The sequence below is a fragment of the Moschus berezovskii genome, chromosome 15 (genome assembly GCF_049115385.1).
Source record: "Moschus berezovskii isolate FMDL1 chromosome 15, NW_MosBer_1.0, whole genome shotgun sequence".
Classification (NCBI taxonomy): domain Eukaryota; kingdom Metazoa; phylum Chordata; class Mammalia; order Artiodactyla; family Moschidae; genus Moschus; species Moschus berezovskii.
Window position 1 is genome coordinate 17,841,359 of NC_142474.1, and position 22,238 is coordinate 17,863,596.

The 22,238-nt window shown below is 39.9% G+C and overlaps 1 protein-coding gene across 3 annotated transcripts in view; it reads left to right on the forward strand.

Annotated features, from left to right (window-relative positions):
- Window positions 1-22,238, forward strand: part of NDRG3 (NDRG family member 3) — a 64,656-nt gene that overhangs the window by 18,634 nt on the left and 23,784 nt on the right. For 2 of the 3 annotated variants that reach the window (XM_055436789.2, XM_088843810.1), the window contains exons 3-7: window positions 6,084-6,119; window positions 17,305-17,410; window positions 18,431-18,551; window positions 20,121-20,183; window positions 21,701-21,761. In XM_055436789.2, coding sequence (XP_055292764.1) covers window positions 6,084-6,119; window positions 17,305-17,410; window positions 18,431-18,551; window positions 20,121-20,183; window positions 21,701-21,761 — 387 coding nt within the window. The remainder of the gene's footprint in view (window positions 1-6,083; window positions 6,120-17,304; window positions 17,411-18,430; window positions 18,552-20,120; window positions 20,184-21,700; window positions 21,762-22,238) is intronic. The other variant, XM_055436807.2, reaches the window with a different exon arrangement.

The following is a 22,238-nucleotide window of genomic DNA, read 5'->3' on the forward strand; positions in this document are numbered from 1 at the left end:
TTGTTGTGGGAGGCTGCCCTATTCATTGTAGGGTGTTTAACAGCATTTGACCTCTCTACCCACTAGATGCCAGTAGCATCTTCAAGTCATGACAACCAAACTTGACCCCAGACAATATCAGATGTCTCCTAGGGGTCAGAGTCTCCCCAGTTGAGAACCACTGATGGTAGGGTATAAGCTTCCAGATTTGAATAGGATAAGAAGTCTTAAAGTTTTTAGTTTTCAGGGAGGTTTTATTTTTGCCTAATAGCCTATCCTGCTGTTATTTGCTGGGTGCTTTACATACCTTCTCTCTTTTAATCATCAGACCATTCCTTTGAAATAGATAGTCTTCCTCACTTAGTAGATGAAAATCTGACTATAAGGCTTGCCCAGTCAGGAAGTGGCAAAGCCAGGACTGAAACCCAAACCTTTCCTACTCCACTACCTGAGGCCTTTCCACTGTGTTCACCCTGTAGAAGTTTTGGCATCACCGCTGAGGCTTGCCCTCTTTGTGTAAGCAGAAACCTAGAGGTTCATATCATTGCACATCATCTTTCTGTCCTTTCTCTTCCTAGATACATTCTTAATCAGAGATATTGTTGTGCCCTTCCAGGTTTCAAGGAGCTAAAGGGAGTCTAGACCCAACCTGAAATGCAGAAATTTATCCTGAGCTGACTATAAGGAACCATTCTCAAAATAGCTTTAAGTGAGGCTTACGTTGACTTTTTTCTTGTCATTTGTTGGTACTTTTCCCATTTAATTTTAGTATGCCTGTGATTTTGTCTATGGCTCAGAATTGTGAAGAAGTGGGTAATTTTGCCATGCTTGTTTTGGCTCCAGTGATGAAAAGAAGCACCTGCCAGCACTTCTGTGTGGTTTGTTTTTTTTTTGAGACAGAATTATATGAAATGATTTTTTTTAAAATAGCATTTAACCATTTTCAGAGCATTTTCACAAGTACTATCTTAATTTGAATCTCCTAATTTCTTGTGAAGGAAGTAGTTAAAGGTATTTTTAACTCCATTTTACAGATGAGGCTCAGAGAAATTATATGACTTGTCCGATGGTGGTGTCTAGTGAGGTGATGAAGCCAGGACCAGACCCCACGGATGGTGACTTCAGCCTGGGTCGGGGGTCCCAGGTTCTTCCCACCACCTGCTGCCTCTTGTTAGCTGGTTGTTCCAACCTCTTTCCCCTACCTCCACAGACCTGTATAAGCAGGAGAGCTCCCTGATTTGTGCTTCATTTTCCCTGCCTTCCTTTACCTGCCCTTAGTTCAGATACTGCTGAGCCTGTGGAAGCCAAAGACCAGACTTGAGAAAATAAATAGGAGACCACAGTTGACTTCAGCAGAACTGAGGACCTACTAAGAAGGGGAATAAATATTCAGTGGCGGGAACAGGAACAAGTTATTAATTTGTTTTGGTTGTTAAAGGAGAAAGTGAGGTAGACCCTCTACTGGTGACTGGAAATATAAAAGGAGGTAGGGAGCATATTATAAGAGGAAAAGCAGGAGGAACCAGGGATGAGCATTTTAGTCATCTCCAGGGCAGCAGAGACAGGCAGAGGTTGTTTTGTTTGGTCTTTAATTTATTTTTAATTGGAGGATAATTGCTCTACAATGTTGTATCGATTTCTTCCATACAACAATGTGAATCAGCCATAAGTATACATAGAGCCCCTCCTTCCTAAACCTCCCCCCCACCCCATGCCCTCCAAGGTCTCTTTAAAAACAGCAGCAACACAGATTTATTGACATTTTCATTAAAGAGTATTTGTGAAGTGCTATTAATACATTGCTTGTACAATTTCCCATCTTTCTACTTTCTGTTGGTAAGAGTTGTTGTCCTTTTTTTTTAGTAGACATGCCATATTTTATTCTCTTTGACAGTCTTTAATCTGCTTGTTTCTAAAACTTTTCCTGTTTTAACAACTGTACTTTAGTTCCAAGCTCATCAGTTGCCTGTCAGTCTTCCTCTTTGGTATTCATTTCTTACTCAAATTGAGTATCTCTATTTTGAGATGCTCATATCTCTTCCAGAATGATGTTTATTGACTTTATTAAGTGCCAGAACTGGGAATAGAGTAGTGAGTCAGACACTGCACCCCACATCAAGGTCACCAAACAGGTAGATTTGCCCCAAATCGCTTCCTGTTGGTAGTTGGTTCTAAGGTCTTTCTTTCTGTTTTATCTGTTGCTTTCTGTCTTTTGAAACTATATGTTGATCTTGACTAGATCTCATAGTGGAAAATTGTGTTTTTCTTCTGTCCAGTTATATTTCTGTAACTGTCCAGCAGTTACTTGATTTTTAAATTTTTCTCCTTACCTTCCCCCCTTTTCTCATACCTCTCTTCATAGACTGATAGATTCTCAGTAGCTTTTTGCCTATTCTCCAGGCTTGAACTGAGAGAATTACTTTTTAAAAACTTACTTTCTTGAACTCTTTCATTTACCTTCTGCACTTGGCCTAGAGCCTCCACCAAGAAACATCTCTTAGCTGGCTTCTACCTTGACTGCAACTTTCAGTTATAATTTCTCTTTTTCCTTTACTTTTCCTTTTTTCCCTCTTCCCCTACATTATTGTTTTAATTTATTATCTTGAATCCCTTTTTGCTGCTTAAGTCTGCTTAGTGCAAGAATCTCTCTGAACATGGAATTAATGCTATATTCAAAAGGGACAGAAAATAAAAAGAAAGCACCTAGAACCTAAAACTTCCGAAAGTTTTGTTGGAGTGGAACCCTGTGCTACAAATATCAGAGACAAATAAATCCCCAGGGAGGTCTTTCCCCTTCCAGAATCTATCTAGTGAGCAGTATTGAATTTTAATGAGTTCAGAGAATTTGGCTTTGGTTGACTACACTCAGATCATTTGGGGACCAGCTAATGTTCTTGGCTCAGAAAGTCTGGGCACCAAACACGATCAGACTGACCCAGTCATATTCTTTCTTGAAGATGCTTGATCACTCATGAAGCCTGAAGTCAGTCTCCAAGAGGATCTGCCATCTTTAAAAAAGAAAAAAAAGGCCAAGAAAACAAGTGCTAGTCTTCCTCTGATTACTAGTATCTTTTTTGGGGGAGGTGAACATTGCATAAAGAATGTGCAACCTAGGTTCTCAACAAAGATCACTTTGGTTTCAGGAGAGAATTGCATCTTTCTGCTTTTGGCATTTCCCTTTGTGCTCATCTCAAGCTTCAGCCTCACAAAATGCTTCTTGACTGTGATCACAAGATAGTGAAGAAAGGAATTCATGCATATGGTGACAGCTGCTTCTCAAATTGCTCATCAGAATTTGTGTGTCTGTGTTCCAGGACCAAGATTTTAGTTCAGACTGGAGTGATTTTCCCTTAGCTTTGTAAATAATCTCCAAGGGAACTTCTGGGAGCTCAGTAAGATTGAAGCTGTAATATGGTCTGTTTTGATATCATTATATATTATTCCTCAAAAGATTAAATGAATCTTTAAATCATATTTTACAAAATACTAAGTTACAGACATAATTTTTGTGCCACACCAAATCTTTTTTTTTCTGTGTTTTTATTTTTTCATTGCAAAAGGTGAAGTACATGCTTCTTGTAGAAAAGTTTCAAAAAAAATGTGATCGCCCATAATCTTTCTATTCCGAAATACTTGCTGCTGTTAATGTTTTGGTATTTTTCTTCTAGTCTCTTTTGGTGCATATTTTAATGTAGTTGAGGTCAAACTTGGACGATTATTTTGTAGTCTATATTTTTATTTAATGACTGGGATACAGTGGAATTTTTCTGTTGTTTTTGACCCAAAATCTTAACAGAAACTTGTCAGTAGAGGCTGACAGTGGAGGCTCTAGGCCAAGTGCAGAAGGTAAATGAAGGAGCTCAAGAAAGTAAATTTTTAAAAAGTAATTCTCTCAGTTCAAGCTTATTCCTTTTATAAAGGAATAAAATTAAATACTGACATTGGCTTATTCCTTTTATAAATATCCATCAAGTACCTGACTTACACCTGGCCCTCTGCTGAATGTGGTGGAGGGTGCAAGTTGCATCAGGGACTGGAGCTCACTGGCTGGTCATTTATATCCTACTACAACAATCTACCCTTGTCCACGAGATGGCCCTCCCTTCTGCTTCTCACAGTCAAACTAGAAATTAAGTACAATGACTTCTCTGAAGGAGTTCTCAGGAGTTGTGTAGGGCCAGTGGGGTCGGTGGAATACTGTTGATCCTTTTTACCAATGGCAACATTCCTGGGAATGTGCTGTCTGTGTGGCATTGTAGTGGTTTTTCCTTGCTGTGGCTGCATCAAACTTTATTTTGTGAACTTGGTTTTGTGCCGGGACCAATACCTCAGACTAGCTGTCTCCGGAGAAGGCAATGGCAAGCTACTCCAGTACTCTTGCCTAGAAAATCCCATGGATGGAGGAGCCTGGTAGGATGCAGTCCGTGGGGTCGCTAGGGGTCAGACACGACTGAGCGACTTCACTTTCACTTTTCACTTTCCACTTTCACACATTGGAGAAGGAAATGGCAACCCACTCCAGTGTTCTTGCCTGGAGAATCCCAGGGAAGGGGAGCCTGGTGGGCTTCCGTCTATGGGGTCACACAGAGTCGGACACGACTGAAGTGACTTAGCAGCAGCTGTCTCCACCACACTCTCTTCTTCTCAGTGTCGTCAATAGTCTCTCTGTGATTGGTAAGCTATTGTGGAGAGATAAGGGCTGCTCGTCGATAATCTTATTCCTCCAAAAGCTCTCTAGGTTGGCCCTGTCCACTAGAAGTTTGCAGTCAAAGGAAACGTTCTGTGTCTTCACTGCCCAGTAATACAGTAGCCTTGGCCACGTGTATGTGCTGAGCATTTGAAATGCAGCTAATGTGACAGTGAGACTGAATTTTAAATTTTAGTTTAAATTGGCAGCTGTGGCTATTGGTGGCCGTATTAAAGAGTACTGAGCATCATCCCAGCTGCCTCCACTAGTTCCTCTCAAGGGAGAACAGTTTGTTTCTTTAGGTGTTTTTATTGGTGGTGGTTTTTCTTTACCACGCTGGGCTGTGTTTTTAACCTCTTTTGTCCTGCCAACAGTGCGAGTGGAAGGACACAAAACTGTTTCTAAGAGAATCTTCTTGATGGAAGGTGGGATTGCTTAGTACTCCCTTGGCATCAGAGACCTCAATCTTCTCTGAAGGGGCAGCTTTGGATAAGATGCTTATTATCATTATAGCTCCACACCTTCTGGAAGGTGGACGGATATAGCAGTTTCTGAATAATGAGGGTAATGAGGTTTGGGAGGAGCTTTTACTTTATGAGTCAGGTTTTTTTCCTCCCAAAGACATCACTCATTTACCCTTTTTTTACTCTAATGTCATCCTCTTGCACCTCTGGCATCTGAAATATTACAAAAATGCCTCTGAGTCATTACCATAGATTTTTTTTTTGGAAATCCAATCTTACTATAATACAATCTCTTCTTAGAAGCTTGGTGAATTCTCCTTGGATCTTTTGACTATGTCCTACTTTTTAAACAATTCAGTGATTTGTCCTTTATCCTGTTAGCAGTTTCCTAGGATATACCAGTGTATGAGGAACTCCGTTTTATCTGTTTCCCTTCTTCAGTGACACTGTCTTTCTTCCTTGTTAAATTTCAGAGCTTCCATTCTGACCCATCTGTATCTTTGCTCTCGTCTTCGTCCTTTCTTTGCTTCCTTGTCCTGGGCATGCTGGCTCCTGTCAGAGTTGGCCTCCAGCTCCTTTCCTCCCAGGTACCTCCCGTGTGGATTGTGAACGTGTTCTCAGACTCTGATCCATGTTTTCTCTCTTCCCACAAGCTCTTCCTGCTCTCCTTAGGTAGGGAGACAAGTTACAAGCTTTACTAGGAAACCAGACTCATTTCCTTCATCTTCATGGGAAGCCTGCCAAAGTGTAACCCCGTCACTAAAGACTCCCCTTTTACTGACATGCGTTGCCTCTGAAGCCAGTTGCCTCTGAAGCCTATTGATAAAAACCATTTTAGTTTTATGGCAACCCAGAGGCTGCTCATGCACTGCTTTCACTGTGAACTGAATTTGCTGCACATTTGGGGAAACCACATGGGGAAACTGACTGTGTTTTCTGCCTTCTGTTGACAGAATGGTACACGAAACTTCCAGGACTTTGACTGTCAGGTAAGGACTGTACAAGCACCAAAGAGGGCTGTGTACAGGATCTCTGCAGTGCTTCCTTCCCTGTGCTGGTGGTCTTGTAGAGGTGGATCTCTCTTCATAGCTGATCATGATTCCTTCGTGTTCTTTTGATCACTGGATCAAGTTTATTTAAAATGATTTGCTATTGTGTTCAAAAATTGCTTGCCAGATCCCTATGGTTGTAGGTTATTGGGTGGAGCTGTCTTTTTACAGTTAAGATCTCCTTTCCTCAAACTGATATTTGAAACCGTAATCACGAGTGCCATATGGTTGTCACCTCACAGCAGAGAAGGTTGGGGGCGGTCAGTTTGGAGGGGAGACTTTACTAACAACAAAACCTGTTCTAAAAGAAAGATTTAGTGTTATTAATACAAAAAGCAGATGTCTCTTGGCTGTATCTCTGGAAACACAAAATTCAACCCAACTCATTAGTATTTTCCTAAATGGTAGTTCGTCTTAGACTGCTTTTGCCTGTAGCTCTGTTGCTAATTTGAAAATCCGTAAACTAGCAGTTCCATCTTCCTACTTTTATCTGTTGACTGGCCCTGAAAGAAATGGAAAGAAGGAATAAATACAGGGAATGGATACCTTACAAGCCCATACAGCCTGACTGTCCTCCTTTTGGGATAGATGTGGTAAGTGGCTGTCAGAGGCAACACGAAGGAGACTCAGAGGGTACTAAGCAGGAATGGAAGGTGCAGGGAAGGCAGCTTCCCTGTGTCCAGGATTCAGCCAGCTTGCACACCCACAGGAAAATCATTATTTTCAAGTACGCATTTTATGTTAAATACAGTGGAATCTCTCCATATTAGCGTTAACATCAAAAGGAGAAACTAACATCTGTCTCACAGGCAACCTAGTTATATCGTATTAATTTATTGCGTACCTACGTCTGTGGGGTCACACAGAGTCGGACACGACTGAAGTGACTTAGCAACTATAGATACTAAACATAAATTTGTCTAATACTTGGAGCAATATCACAAGGTGGTTTTTATCAGAGATGAGGAAATTAAGAATCAGGTTTCATAACTTGCCGTGGGTGGAATTGAAGTTGAAAACCTCATTTTGTTCTGAATCCATTGCCCATTTTTTCTCACCTGGCAATGTCCAGAGCTGAGATGTGGCAAGGAGCTGAGCTGTGTATAAAGCTGAGCTTCCTTAGCAAGTCAGATGAGACTGAGACTCACTTTGGAAGGGGCAGGCTTATGGCATTGTTACAGATTTTTAAATTCCAGTGCCAAACACTTCTTATTGTTACTGTTTGGTATATTTTATGTATACCACATAATCAGCCTGCTGCTGTTAGGAAATCATTTGTTATAGACTCTTCACTCAAAAACAAGAAGCCATATTATTTTTTGGTAAATGGTGGCAGTCAAGGTTTGTTTTAGTTGTTTTTAATTTGATCTTTTGATCTAATTTCAGTTATGCTTTAGATCCTAGGTTGAACTAATTTAATTGCATTACTCTTAATATTTGATATAATTTACCTAGAAGGAGATCATTTGAGAGAGAGTAATAGTAAAATTAAAGGTAACAAATTCCAGAAATAGTGTATATTTTCCTACTTTTAAAATGTAAAAGCATTTATTTTCATCAAATTGGACATACCGCTAAATCAGAATATTAAAGAATTGTGTGCTTTATATATAAAAATACCAAAAAAGTAAAGAAATACAAATCACTTGTTATTCATCACTGTTAATATTTTGGTATATATCCTTTAGGATTTTTCTCACAAATATACTTAGATATAAATGAAATTGAGTTTTAGAAGTTATATTATCAACTACTTTTTAATACTAAGGCTTAAAAATAGTCTGTTCTTTGTATTTTGGATGAAGCTTTAATATAACAGTGTGTTCTGGCCTCATTAAATATAACTTTTAGCTCAGTTCTGATACATATAGAATGATGGCAAGTGTATGTCACTGTCAGTGGTTATGAATGTACAGGTTCTCTGTGTTCTAAAGAAGAAGTCATAGGCCCTTCTTTTTTCTCCTCAGCACTCATGAATGTACTTCATTCTCACCTGTCTCTTTGGTAAAGGCTTATGTGGTGTTCTGGAGACTGGGGGTGTCTGGGTCAGGAGTTTGGCTACAGGTGATAGAAGGCCTCGGAGGTGGGAACTGTGACGTGAGACATCTGTAGAGTGGCGCGGTATACCTGAAGGCTTTTTGGAAACCTCTGGGCATTTTTAGGAGACAAAGCAGTACAAATCTAAAGCCAGCATTGTTATATTCAGCCTTGGCATAGGTGTTGTTCTTTAGCATAACTGTGGCATGGGACTAGCTGATGAAGCAAGTTCCTCTGGTCTCTATCTTGCCTTAGAAAAATCTTTACTGAATTTGGTGATATTCCAGGAAGTTATCTTAGCATCACAACTAAGCTCATAACTTCAATCTGAACTGTCTTTTCTTCCTCTGTTTTCTTTACTAATCCAACTACATGCTTCCCCTCCTCCCAATAATTGTAAATATAATTAAAATCATATCATTTCTTTTGGTTCTTTGATTGTCCTAGTGACTTCAATACTATACAGCTCCCTTGAGGCAAATAGCAGTTATATTGAGATCTAAGTAATGAGAGGAGGGGTGATTAGAGGTGACAGTGCTTGGAATTGATGTGAAAGGAGAAAACCTGTTGCCAGTTGAAACAATGAATCAATAGACTTATTGTTAATTACCTACTTTACTGCTGCTTAATTGTCTTCTGCTTATGAGAATGTTTAAAAATTTGAAATTAGAACTAAAACAAATGCTATAGCTTCTTTGTGCATGTGATATATTGCCTTCAAAAATAGCTATACTAGGAAATTAAGAGACACAAATTTATATATCTTACTATATATAAATAGTATATAAGATAAATAAGTATAAGTAAAATAAGTAAATATAAGATGAAGAAGCTACAAGGATATATTATACAGCACAGGAAATACAGCCAGTATTTTATAAAAATTTTAAATGTGCATGTAATATATTGCCTTCAAAAATAGCTATACTAGGAAATTAAGAGGCACAAATTTTTATATCTTACTATATATAAATAGTATATGAGATAAATAAGTATCTTACTATATATAAATAGTATATAAGATAAGTAATATAAGTAAATATAAATAATATAAGTAAATATAAGATAAATATGCTACAAGGATATATTATACAGCACAGGAAATACAGCCAGTATTTTATAAAAATTTTAAATGGAATATAATCTATAAGAATTTTGGATCACTATGGCGTACACCTGAAACTAATATAATATTGTAAATCAACCATACCTCAACTTTAAAAAAAGGATTAGTAAGATGAATGTAAGGTTGGATAGATGCATGATAATTGAGTATAGTAAAATATTAATGGTAGAATCCAGGTTGTGGGTATACAGATGTTCACTGTAAATTCTTTTAGCTTGGGTGTATGGTTGAAAGTTCTCATGATAAAATGTTGGAGGGGGGAATCAATGTTTAATTTTATCAAAAAGTACACAAAACTGTTTTTCATTTTTAAACAACTCTCTCCATGAACATTTCTACATGTGCACCCACTTATTATGAAGTTGTGGTGCTGGAGAAGACTCTTGAGAGTCTCTTGGACTGCAGTCCATTCTAGAGGAGATCAATCCTGGGTGCTCATTGGAAGGACAGATGCTAAAGCTGAAACTGCAATACTTTGGCCACCTCATGCGACGAGTTGACTTACTGGAAAAGACTCTGATGCTGGGCGGGATTGGGAGTGGGAGGAGACGGGGACGACAGAGAATGAGATGGCTGGATGGCATCACCGACTGGATGGACATGAGTTTGAGTGAACTCCGGGAGTTGGTGATGGACAGGGAGGCCTGGCGTGCTGTGATTCATGGGGTCGCAAAGAGTCGGACACAACTGAGCGACTGAACTGAACTGAATCACCATGTTTGTATAAATATCATCATCATTATTTCTCACATATTTCTAAAACTTCATGTGTAGTGTTTAATGCGTGAATATCACATGAGTAAATATGTTGTATGTTTAAAAACAATTCTTGTGTATAATCAAATTTAGAAAATTCAGAAAAGTGTAAAACTAAAGGTTAACTATAATCCTGTTACCTAGAGATAGCTGTATTTTATTATATTTCTTCCCAGTTTTTACTTTTGTATTCTGGTTATCAAAAGAGTACATGCTCATAGTTGAAGAGTTGGAGAGCACAGAGAATTATGAAGTAGCTAGAGAAAAGCTCAAAATCCTAGAACCCAGGGACAGCCATGTTGCTGTGTTTAGTTTGAGATACGTTTGTGTGTGTATAGTTTTTTTTAATAATTTTTAAAGTTTATTTGATTGGTCATACAGGATGTACAGTTATATATTTCCTCTCCTGACTTAATATTAGAACACAATCCCATTTCCATTTTTAAACTCTCGTAAAAATAGTCTTTAATGGGGAATTCCCTGACAGTCCAGTGGTTAGGGCATGGCACTTTAATTACGTGGGCCTGTGTTTAATCTGTGGTCAGGGAACTAAGATCCTCACTGCCACATGGCACAGCCAAAAAGAAAAAAAAAAAAAATTCTAATGGCTGACTATTAAATCCTCATATAGCTCTCCCATGACTTAACTATTCCATTATTTTTGGAAATTAGATTCCTTATAGTATGTTCAGTTATTATAATTTGTTCAGTTCACTGAACATTTTTCTGCATAAATTTTATATACACATTGGATTATTTCTTTAGATGGATCTTGGAATGAACACACTTAAGGTTCTTGGCATATCTTGTCAATTTGCCTTCCACTTCCATCAGTGGGGCACTCAGTAAATATTAATGGAGAGTGAAAAGCTGCTGTCTTCCAGGATATGTATTCCTGTAGAAGATGCTGATAATGGAGTGCACCCACAGGAATGGAGTTCATATTCCTAGGATAAAACTCCAGACTTGGCTGAGGGCTGGGTAGTTTCATGCTGGCTGTTAAATTGCAGTAGTTCTTTAGAGGACTGATTTATAGAACCCTACTGTGAGGATGTATATATGTGCTGCTGCTGCTGCTGCTAAGTCACTTCAGTCGTGTCCGACTCTGTGTGACCCCATAGACGGAAGCCCACCAGGCTCCCCCGTCCCTGGGATTCTCCAGGCAAGAACACTGGAGTGGGTTGCCATTTCCTTCTCCAATGTGTGAAAAGTGAAAGTGAAGTCGCTCAGTCGAGTCCGACCCTTAGCGACCCCACGGACTGCAGCCTACCAGGCTCCTCCATCCATGGGATTTTCTAGGCAAGAGTACTAGAGTGGCTTGCCATTGCCTTCTCCGGTATATATGTGACTGCTTCTTCTAAAGGGATTTAAACAGCTTTAAACTCTCGCAGATCACTTGATAAATGGGCATTATTACAAAATAAGAATTCAGGAAAGTAAATAACTGGAAGTTGCTTCCGCAGAAAAGAGGTGTTTGGAAAGAACTGGGATTCAGCCAGCTGCTATAGTCTGTTAGAGAACTTGACCAGTTCCATGCTTCTCCCCTTACCTTAAAGGATGTGAATGTGGCCCCAGTCCCCCTTTCAGCCTCTGTCTCACTGTTTCCCATTGTTTACTCCACCCACTCCCTGGAAAACTAGAATTATTGCTGATCCACCCATACTTCTGCTTTGTGCTTTTCCTTTCTGATGGCCTTTGTTCACAGGTCCTCCCTTCAAGATGCACACCTGCCCCCTTTTGGTTTGATTTTTTTAAATTGAAGTATAGTTTATTTACAATGTTGTGTTAATTACTGCTGTGTTGGTTTGATTTTGCTGATGTTTTTTTTGGGGGGTAAGGGAGAAATTGATTATTAAGTTCCAAGGATATAGTTGACTTTATTTTCAGTTGCAGAGAAAAAAACGTATAGATTCTAAGGCCTTTTTATCACCACCCCCAATCTCAGTTCCCTTTCCCCATCACTATTTCTCTGACAAGCTGTGTCACAGCATGGGCCTGATGGCTACCAAGGCCCCAAATTCATGTCCTTTCAGCTTAGCAGCCTCACTGCCGAGAGAAGATCTTTACCTATAACTTGATGGAAAAGGCCAGGGGAGTCGTCTTATTGGTTTGGCATGGGTCATGTGTGTGGGGGTCACACTCTCATCCTTGGACTGCTACTGTGGCCAAAGATTGGGATGTTTGAGTTGGCCAAATCTGTTCCTCTTCCTATCTGGACTAGACAGTCCATGTTTTGAAGGTGTTCCGGGCTATACTGCATGTAGGTTAGTCATTCACTCTCTTTTCCTCATTGTTTACCAAGGCTGTTTGAAGAAGGTATTGGATTTGGCTTTGAAAAAGATAGATAGGAAAAGACAGATTTTATCTTGACATATTGCAAAAAGAGCTTTCAAATGAAGAGCATGATTTGTGAGAGTTCTGAGAGTGTGGGTAGCTGAAAAGTAAAAGTAGATTTCTGAAAGAATGTTGATTTAACTAGGCTGAAGGATGTGAGAGGTAAAAGGGGAGAGAGCTGAGGCTAGAGTTAGGGAAAACATATTACAGAACTTTAAAAAGGAAAATGTCATTTACCTGTAGGCAGAAGGCTGAATAATTGTGGAGACAGATTCTTTTACTATGGGATTAAATGAAGTCATGCAAATGAACTTTATACCACTATCCAGGGTAAGGTAATGGGGTATTATATTAAAATTCCTTATGTAATAAATAACAAAAACTATACCCAGGGATCATAGAGAGGTCTGCTTATTAGAAACAGAATAAAATTCATACTAATAAGAATGTTGATATTTCTAGAAGTATGTTGTCCTACAAGTTTGCCTAAACTGTTTCAGACTGGCCAGGGAGAGGAAGAAGCACTAACAGGCATGATGTGGTCAGAATTTAAATTCTCAGAGAGGTGTAACACGTCAGATTGTGTAACTCTGGTAATAGCACATTGAGTTGAAGGAAAAGGACTTAGAAAAAAAGGTGAGTGTTGGTTATTATCAATTAATGGTAATAACCTAAACTCTTATTGAAGTCTTAAAAAGATAATCTGTTTACATCTTTGATTAAGAGGGAGAGGCAGCCCAGGATGGAGAAGTGTGTTGGGGACCAGTATGATCTCAGGCTGCTTTACAAGCCTGGAGAATAAGGGATCATATTTAAGAGGTGCATAGCCTTGGAGGTGGTAAGTAATCAGAGTGCTGGGGAAGATCTATGACCAGAGCCTACTAGGCACTTTCATTGTGCAGTCACACCCTCTAGAATGCTGGGGCGAATGGTGGGGTAACTAGAGGAACAGCCTGTGCAATGGATGATAGTTGACTAAAGTGGAAAGGTGGCAACAGCACCACCCCTGGCCTGACCATTGAATCAGCTCCATAACCAGAGTCTCTGCACACTCAGCTCCAGTTAGAGACTTGTTCAAGCCATTCACACATAAGGTCACAAAGGATATATTTACAGGTCCACATGAAGGTGAGTGTCTCCTTTCTTTCCATATTTCTTTGGAAATGAAGAGTAACCCTTTGAGATACTGGTAACCAAGGGTTGCTCCAGTGGGGCAACAGGATTGACAGAGCCCAGGAGGTAGGGGCTAAGATCTCCCTAAAAAGTTGAAATTTTGCAAGCCAACTTTAACTCTGAATTTCATCCAGATTATGAAATGATGACAGGGTAATTACTTTGCCCTATTGCCTTGTCTGCTTTTAATATGTCCTGTTTTGCCCCATCTATTATAGCTCCCTTTTCATATCATCTGAACTTCCCTGACAGCTTGCTATCCCCCACCCCTTCATTCCACACCCACCCCCCACCTTTCCTGTACACACTATCCCCATTAATTATCAGATCTTGGGAGGTCCTGCTAACCCCCAGGGCCAAAGTATAAATTGTTTTTAACTTTTTTCTCAGCATAGCTGAGACCAAGCTGGAATACTTAAGCAAGACTATACTGAAGGCTTGGATATGACAGAAAGAAGGCTTCAGCAACTAGATTGTTGGATGACAGATTGTTGCCCATTCTCTTCAGTTTGAATTCTCCTGTTGTGTCACTCCTCTGGCAGGGGCTGGCTTCTCCCTCTCTCTTTACTCTTTCTCCAGAAGTAAGACATGGGAGAGGTCAAAGCCTCCTTAAATTCACTTTCAGAATAGGTCACTGCCCAGAAGGAATCAAGCCTAAAGTTAATGTACATTCCTTCTCCAAGTTTTTGCACTTTAAATTTATTTTTTCATTAATTAATTTATTTTAATTGGAGGCTGATTACTTTACAATATTGTAGTGGTTTTTGCCATACATTCCCGTGAATCAGCCATGGGTGTAGATGTGCTCCCCATCCTGAACCCCTCTCCCACCTCCCTCCCCATCCCATCCCTCTGGGTCATCCCAGTGCACCAGCCCTGAGCAGCCTGTCTCATGCATCAAACCTGGACTGGCGACCTATTTCACATATGATAATATACATGTTTCAGTGCTATTCTCTCAAATCATCCCACCCTCACCTTCTCCCACAGAGTCCAACAGTCTGTTCTTTACATCTGTGTCTCTTTTGATGTCTCACATATAGGGTCATCATTACCATCTTTCTAAATTCCATATATATGTGTTAATATACTGTATTAGTGTATTTCTTTCTAACTTACTTCACTCTGTATAATAGAACTGATTCAAATGCATTCTTTTTAATAGCTGAATAATATTCCATTGTGTATATGTACCACAGCTTTCTTATCCATTCGTCTGCTGATGGACATCTAGGTTGCTTCCATGTCCTGGCTATTGTAAACATGCACTTTAAATTTATGTATGTAAACATACAATGTATGCAATGTTGCTTTTTAAAAAAGTCTGCATATGTAAATCTTATGTCATATACAAATCCTTCTGTGTTTCTATTCAGCATTGTTTTTTTTAAGATTTTTTCTGTGTATTAATGCTTATAGTTCTAGTTCATTCATTTTTATCTGTATCTCATTATGTGAATATATAATTTCATTTTCAATTTCCTTATAGATGACTATTTAGACTACTTTCAGTTTTTTGACATTATAAATAAGGCTGCAGTGTGTATGTATATATGTACGTATACATATATATATCTGCATATCTTTTTGTGTGTTGAGTATGTTTGAGAATTGCTTTAGATTATACCTAAAAGTAAAACTGCTGTAGGGTAGACATTGCTTAACTTTGCTTGAAATTACCAAATTATTCTCCAGAGTAACTGTTCCTGGTTACTGCCTACCAACAGTGTATGAAAGTTCTTATTTCTCTACACCTTGGCTAACAGCATTATATGACTTAAAATTTTTGCCGTTCTGGTATATATGAAATTACATCTTATTGAATTTAATTTGCACTTTCCTGTCTGCTAATAGAGTTAATATCTTCCTCCTCAATTTTCTTTAAGAGCATCCTATTTATTTCTTTCACAGTACTGATCACAAGCTGTTTTTATGGTTGGTTGGTTGGTTGGTTTTTTGTCTGCCTCCCATGTAGAACATAATCTCTGTGAGAGCAGGGATCACATCTCTCTTGCTCACTGTTTTGTGCCCAGAGCTCAGCCCAGGGTCTGGTAGTAGGAGTTCAGTAGATGCATAGTTGTTTAGTGAATGAGCCTGGTGGAGAGGTTCCTCACTAAGTCTGACGCTGTGTGTTAGTCTCTCAGTCATGTCTGACTGTATATGAGCCCATGGACTGTAGCCCGCCAGATTCCTTTGTCCATGGAATTCTCCAGGTGAGAATACTGGAGTGAGTTGCCATTCCCTTCTCCAGGAAGTCTGACATTACCACAGAAGAAATGCTCATGCAGCAACAGGAATTTGTGTCTCTATATTCCTCCATCTAAACCCTGTTCCTTATTTCATAGCCAGTTCACAGTACCTGATTCTCTCCTTCATTTCTTATTTCCTTTTTTCAAGCCTTTGAATAGGAGGTAGCAAGCAGTAATAGAGAAGAGCAGAAATACTGAGTCATTTGTGGTTTGATTTGCTAGAGATATCTGCTCCAATCTGGGACCTATAATTTAAGATGCACTGATGTTCAACTAGTGTAAGATTGGTCTCTGCCCTACATGAGTGAAGAAACCAGGGCGCTGTTGAGGTTTATTGTTAGGTTGGAAGACCTTTGCCTTTGTTGGGATTCTTACTAACAGTTTATCTCATCTACCATAAGACTTCCTGAGATAGGTAAAGACTTTGTCAGCAAAATTCACTAGGCTAGGCATGATAATGTATTTTTAAGAAATACAGACATTGAAGAAGACTAGAATAAATTTCAGTTACTTTTCTTACAGTCTTTATTTTCCACCCAGCCACACTTAGCACTATCCCAGTACCTCTGACTGCATCTTTGCCTTTATTCAGTTCCTGAGCGCTGCTGTGACTACATCTTAAATTTTACTCATCGCATTGGTTACGATCCTTTGGGATGCAAGAAACAAATCCACCCAAATAGCTTAAACCAGAGGCAGTCCGGAGGTGTCTCAGAACTTAGTGGCATACACAGTTGGAATCAGAAATCAGAACAGTAGAAATGCCTGTTATAAGCTCCCAAGTTTACTTCTCTTTTCAAGAGAAGAACCAAACTAAGGATGAAATCTCTTAGTCCCAATTACACATTCTTAAGGAAAGACTTAGCATGGACCAAATGTTCACCTGATTCCAGTGAACCATAACCATAAGGTTACAGTCTGCAAGCCAGGTGGCCAAGAGCGTTTCCAGTGCTGTATGGGTGACTCAGAAGGGCAACTCCCAGGGAACGGGAGAGATTTTAGATAGACATTCATAGGTGCTACCGAATTTATCAGTTGCTGAACATGCATTTAGAGGATCTGAAACCTCTATCTTTTTACCCAGCAGCTTCTTCATATCTTCTGCTTTCTTCACTTGCCTTTCTCCAGGTCTTACCTGGCTTCTTATTCAACTTGCTGATCTTGCCATAGCCAGTTGTGAATATATTCTCAGCAGATACCCTGGCTTCCCCCACTTAAGAAAGTGAGCTTTGTAGATAAAGGTGCATTTTTTCTTCATTTGTTTGTCTATTTATCTGGAAGGAATTAAAAAGTAGGAATATCCTGTGTAACGTAACATCTTTCTAGTAGGCTTATGGTTCAGTCCTGCCCAGCTAGTGGGAAATAGTGGTGAATTTGGGTATCATGAAACTTCAGCAGCCTGGGCAGTCCATTCTGCCCTTGCTGAGACCTTTACGTTCTCTTGTTACAGGAACATGATATAGAAACAACTCACGGTATGGTCCACGTCACTATCAGAGGCCTGCCGAAGGGAAACAGACCAGTCATTCTGACATACCATGACATTGGCCTCAATCGTATGTATTTGATTTTATACTGTTCCTTTTTGTTAGTCTTTGTGTATTTTTAAAAAGCACAGAAGAAACCCCAGTATTCTAATAGAACATAGGTTTTCTCCTGTCTGCCTTATCCTCGTTGCTACTTGTGTTAATGGCAGAATTGAAGTTCCTGGGAAGTAGGCAGCTGAGTGCATTTTGGGGAACACTGGGATTATATCTCATTTTGTGTCACATCTGCTGAAGGACTGAAGATTATATGATAGACTGGTTAAGAAAGTAGGGTTGAAATCAGTTTTTTTTTTTTTTTTAATTGATACTCTGGATTTTTTCATATTTCAGGTTAGAAAATTCAGAATTTGAGCTTAACTTTGTTATGAGCCCTTCAATGAGTTAGTAAAAGTATTCTTGCTAATAGCCTGTCCTTGATGACTAAATGGACCTTTCCAGGTGGTAATATAAGATTCTGGCCCTAGCCCCGGGTCCACGGAATCTGCATTACACGGGTTTCTTTCGCACTCCTCTGGCTGTCAGAGGTGACCTGCATTTGGGGTTACAATCTAGTGCTGGAGCTTTTGAAAATGAATTTAAGCGGTAGAAATTGAAGCAGTAACCCCTCCCCGCACCTTAGCAGTTTTGCCACGAGAAAAGTTTTCCACATGGTGAATGTAAGCAGCAAGAAACTCACTTTAGCCAGGCTCCTGGGATATGGTCAGTATCTCTGTATCAGGAAGGGAAAAGATGCATGAACAATGACAGTGTTATGGGTGTAAGATTGTGTTGTGAAACACCAGGATTGGCTTCCACTCTGTAGATGTTCTGTAAAATTGAGGATTAATTAAATGTTCTTTTCAAGCCATTGAGACATCTGGTAGTCAGCCTTTAGGGCAGCTTGTGTCAGACAGATTGTTGGGATGCTTCATTTTAGTGAAATAGTGGTTAAAAAGGAGTAAGAGAGGACAGTGATGTGGAATTGATTGAACAGAGGAAAAGTGAGGCGAAATGAAGAGCTTGTGACTTACGAGTGTTGTGCTCTTACAGATAAATCCTGTTTCAATGCGTTCTTTAACTTTGAGGACATGCAAGAGATCACCCAGCACTTTGCTGTCTGTCATGTGGATGCCCCAGGCCAGCAGGAAGGTGCACCCTCCTTCCCAACTGGGTAAGACCACAAGCAAGACCCTTCTGGAAAACAGGCACCCAGAGAGCAAAGCTCCAGTGGGAGCACTAGCCATGTGCTTCCCTCCAAGCTGGTTTTAGCACAGCCTGCAGGTTATACTTGTCAACCAACCGTCCAGTTGCTTTCTCTCCTCACTCTGGGAGAACTGTCATGGACAGTCTATTCAGGAAGACTGTATGTTCCCACATCCAGGAATGGCCCTCCGTAGATGTCTGGGACACCCACTTCTTACTGTCTTCTATCTGTCTCTTTCTTCATCTGTTTTAAACCTGTCATTTTTGTCCCCTCCTGGAACTCGCAACTCCCTTTAGACCCAAACTCAGATTTCTCTGACCTTTCTGAGAGCACCTCCCCAGCCTGACCTTCAGTCTGGTGACAGGAATTTGAATATCAGTGTAATCATTTATTCAGAGAAGCTGCAGTGTCAGGTGGAGGTGCATTTGACTCAGACCAAGAATCCAAGAAAAGTGCACTTACACTGTACTCAGACAGTAATCTTGAACACTGCATTACATACTTAACCCATTTAATGCTTAAAACCCTATGGGATAGGTTTACTATTATTCCCATTTTACAAGTGAGGATACTAAGGCCCAAAGATATTATGTACTTTGTCCAAGCCTACGTAACAAATAAGTAGCAGAGCTGGGATTTTAACGCAGGCAGTCTGGCTCCAGAATCTGTTATTCACTATGTCCAAGCCATTTCTGTCTCTTAAACACAAATTGGCCAATGACCAGTTTGTATCCAGCAAAATTTAGATACAGTTCCTTTTTTCTGTTTTATGCACAAATGGTTCAAAAGCATGCCGTGTTTCAAGCAGAGGCAGGCTGCCATCCATGTCAAATGTAGAGCAGATACTGCCACATGCGTAGGAAGTTGTCTTAAGATCTCTTTCATCTTTGATGCTGCAGTTTATGTGGACACTCCCTACTTTTCTTGGATTCTTGGTCTGAGTCAGTTTTGGGCTTGCTTGACCATCTTAGGGTCCAGTGACTTATCTAAAGATCAGGAACCAAATTCAAAAGCAAATAATAAAGTAGCTGGGTTATTCTATGCCTAAGTGAAACAAATCAGCCTTCATGATAAGAGCCCAGGATCTGTGGCCGTGTGTCCTACACCCAGTAAAAGTTTGTTTACTTTTGCGCTTAGCTGCCCAAACATGAGCAGCAGACCAAAAGCCACTTCCTGAGTTGACTTTTACTGCTAGAAGTTTACTGAACCTGAACCCCAATTGAAATAGTTATTTGGGGATTAAAAATACATAAGAACTCTGTGGACTTCCCTTGTGGCTCAGCTGGTAAAGAGTCCACATGCAATGCGGGAGACCAGGGTTTGATCCCTGGATTGGGAAGATCCCCTGGAGAAGGGAAAGGCTACCCACTCCAGTATTCTGACCTGGAGAATTCCATGGACTTATTCATGGGGTTGCAAAGAGTTGGACACGACTGAGCAACTTTCACTTTCAAGAACTCTGTACTTTTCTAATCGTTCTAGTGATTGGGAATTGTGAGTGCATTCCAATTCAGGAGGTATCCTTTTGGATTTCAGGTACCAGTACCCCACCATGGATGAGCTGGCTGAAATGCTGCCTCCTGTTCTCACCCATTTAAAGTGAGTTCATTCTGCAATTCTTCCATGTGGTTTTGTTTTTCAAAAAAACACCTTCTGCTGTGTGTCTGATCTGGGTGCTATGATAGTAATCAGAACAGTCTGGTCACTACCTTGTGGCGTGGGAAGTTTACATTTGGAAATGGAAAATAATTAACAACAGGTAAACAAACAGTCACAGCTTACATGCTGTAGAAGAAATCAGTAGGGATGTGTGGTAGAGAATAAAAGCAGACTCTCCTAGATATGGGTAACTGAGGAATACCTCTCTAAGGAGTCCTTTAGCTTAAGACCTGGAGGATAAAAAGGAGTTACCTAAATAGAGAGCCAGGACAAGAGGATTCCAAACAGAAGGAATATGTCCAAAGGGCCTGACCCAAGTGAGCAAGTGGAAGAAAAGCATAAGGTGATATTTGAGAACCAAAACACGAACCTGATTATGCAGATCTGACAGATCAGGTGAGACTTCGGGATTTTATTCAGAAGGCAAAGAAAAACACTGAAGAGTTTTATGCAGGGGTGTGCTATCTGATTTAGTCTTTTAAAATCACTCTAGATATGTAAACTGCACATCAATAAAGTCGTTTACATTTTTCTTTTAATTACTGTGAAGACTTCCCTAGCAATCCAGTGGTTAAGATTCCATGCTTCCAACACTAGGGGCATGGGTTCGATCCCTTGTCATGAAACTTAAGAACCTGTATGCATGGCACAGCCAAAGATAAATACTACCAAAAGGAACCTTAAAAAAAAAAAGATTAGCTGTGGAGAGAATCTCCACAGGTTTAGAGAGGGGTAAAAGAGAAAAAGCAGGGGACCAGTTAAACTATTATAACAATCAGGCAAGTGATATTGATAGCTTGGCACTAGATGCCTCCCAGAGGATGGAATGGAGTAGGAGAAGGCAGATGGAAGGACTGTGAAGGTGACTACAGGTCTTGCTGATGGGTTGAGTGTGGAGGTGATAGGAGAGGGAGCTGTCAAGGATGACTCCCATGTTTTAGTCATATTTCACATAATCTTTGGAATCAATTGTAAAGGAGATCAGTCCTGGGTGTTCATTGGAAGGACTGATGCTAAAGCTGAAACTCCAGTACTTTGGCCACCTCATGAGAAGAGTTGACTCACTGGAAAAGACTCTGATGCTGGGAGGGATTGGGGGCAAGAGGAGAAGGGGACGACAAGAGAATGAGATGGCTGGATGGCATCACCGACTCGATGGACATGAGTTTGTGTGAACTCCAGGAGTTGGTGATGGACAGGGAGGCCTGGCGTGCTGTGATTCATGGGGTCGCAAAGAGTTGAACACGACTGAGCGACTGAACTGAACTGAACTGAGAAGTCATCATATCCTTGTTTTATAGTTAGGGAACCCAGGCTTAGGAAGTTAATAAAACCTAACCAAATTCTCCATGGAGTAAGCATCAGAGCCAGATTTTAATCCAGTTGTATTCTTTCCATTATGCCGTGCTCCCTTCAAATGAGTTAACCCTATTCATATTGGTGTGTTCCATTTACAGTCTGAAAAGCATCATTGGGATTGGGGTTGGAGCTGGAGCTTACATCCTCAGCAGATTTGCAGTAAGTACTGGAGGATTAGTCTCAACACCCTTGAGGCACTGCCTAGGTCACAGCTCTTACTGCTGTGTTAAATGAGAAGGAACTATTGTGGATCTTATGTCTGTTTTTCTGTAAATTCTGTCCACAGATACTGGTTTGTATAAAGCCTTGCTTTGTACTTCTAGCACCTAAAAAAATAAGAAATGCGGGCAGGATATCATCAATAAAAAAATAACTCTCAGAGAACATTTAGAGTGGAATTTCTTACAGCCATTAAAATTTTATAAGACGAGCTTATGATTCATAATTCACATATTACAACCTTAACAAAGAGGTTAGAATACAGATGCAGGTAAAGTTTGTCATAGGCATAGGAAAGAACTGGAAGAAAACATACCAAAATACTAAGATTGATGATGTGTAATTAGATAATAGTGAGATTTTATTTTCTGCTTTTCATTATTTCTCTGTTTATCACATTTTCTATAGTGAGTATAA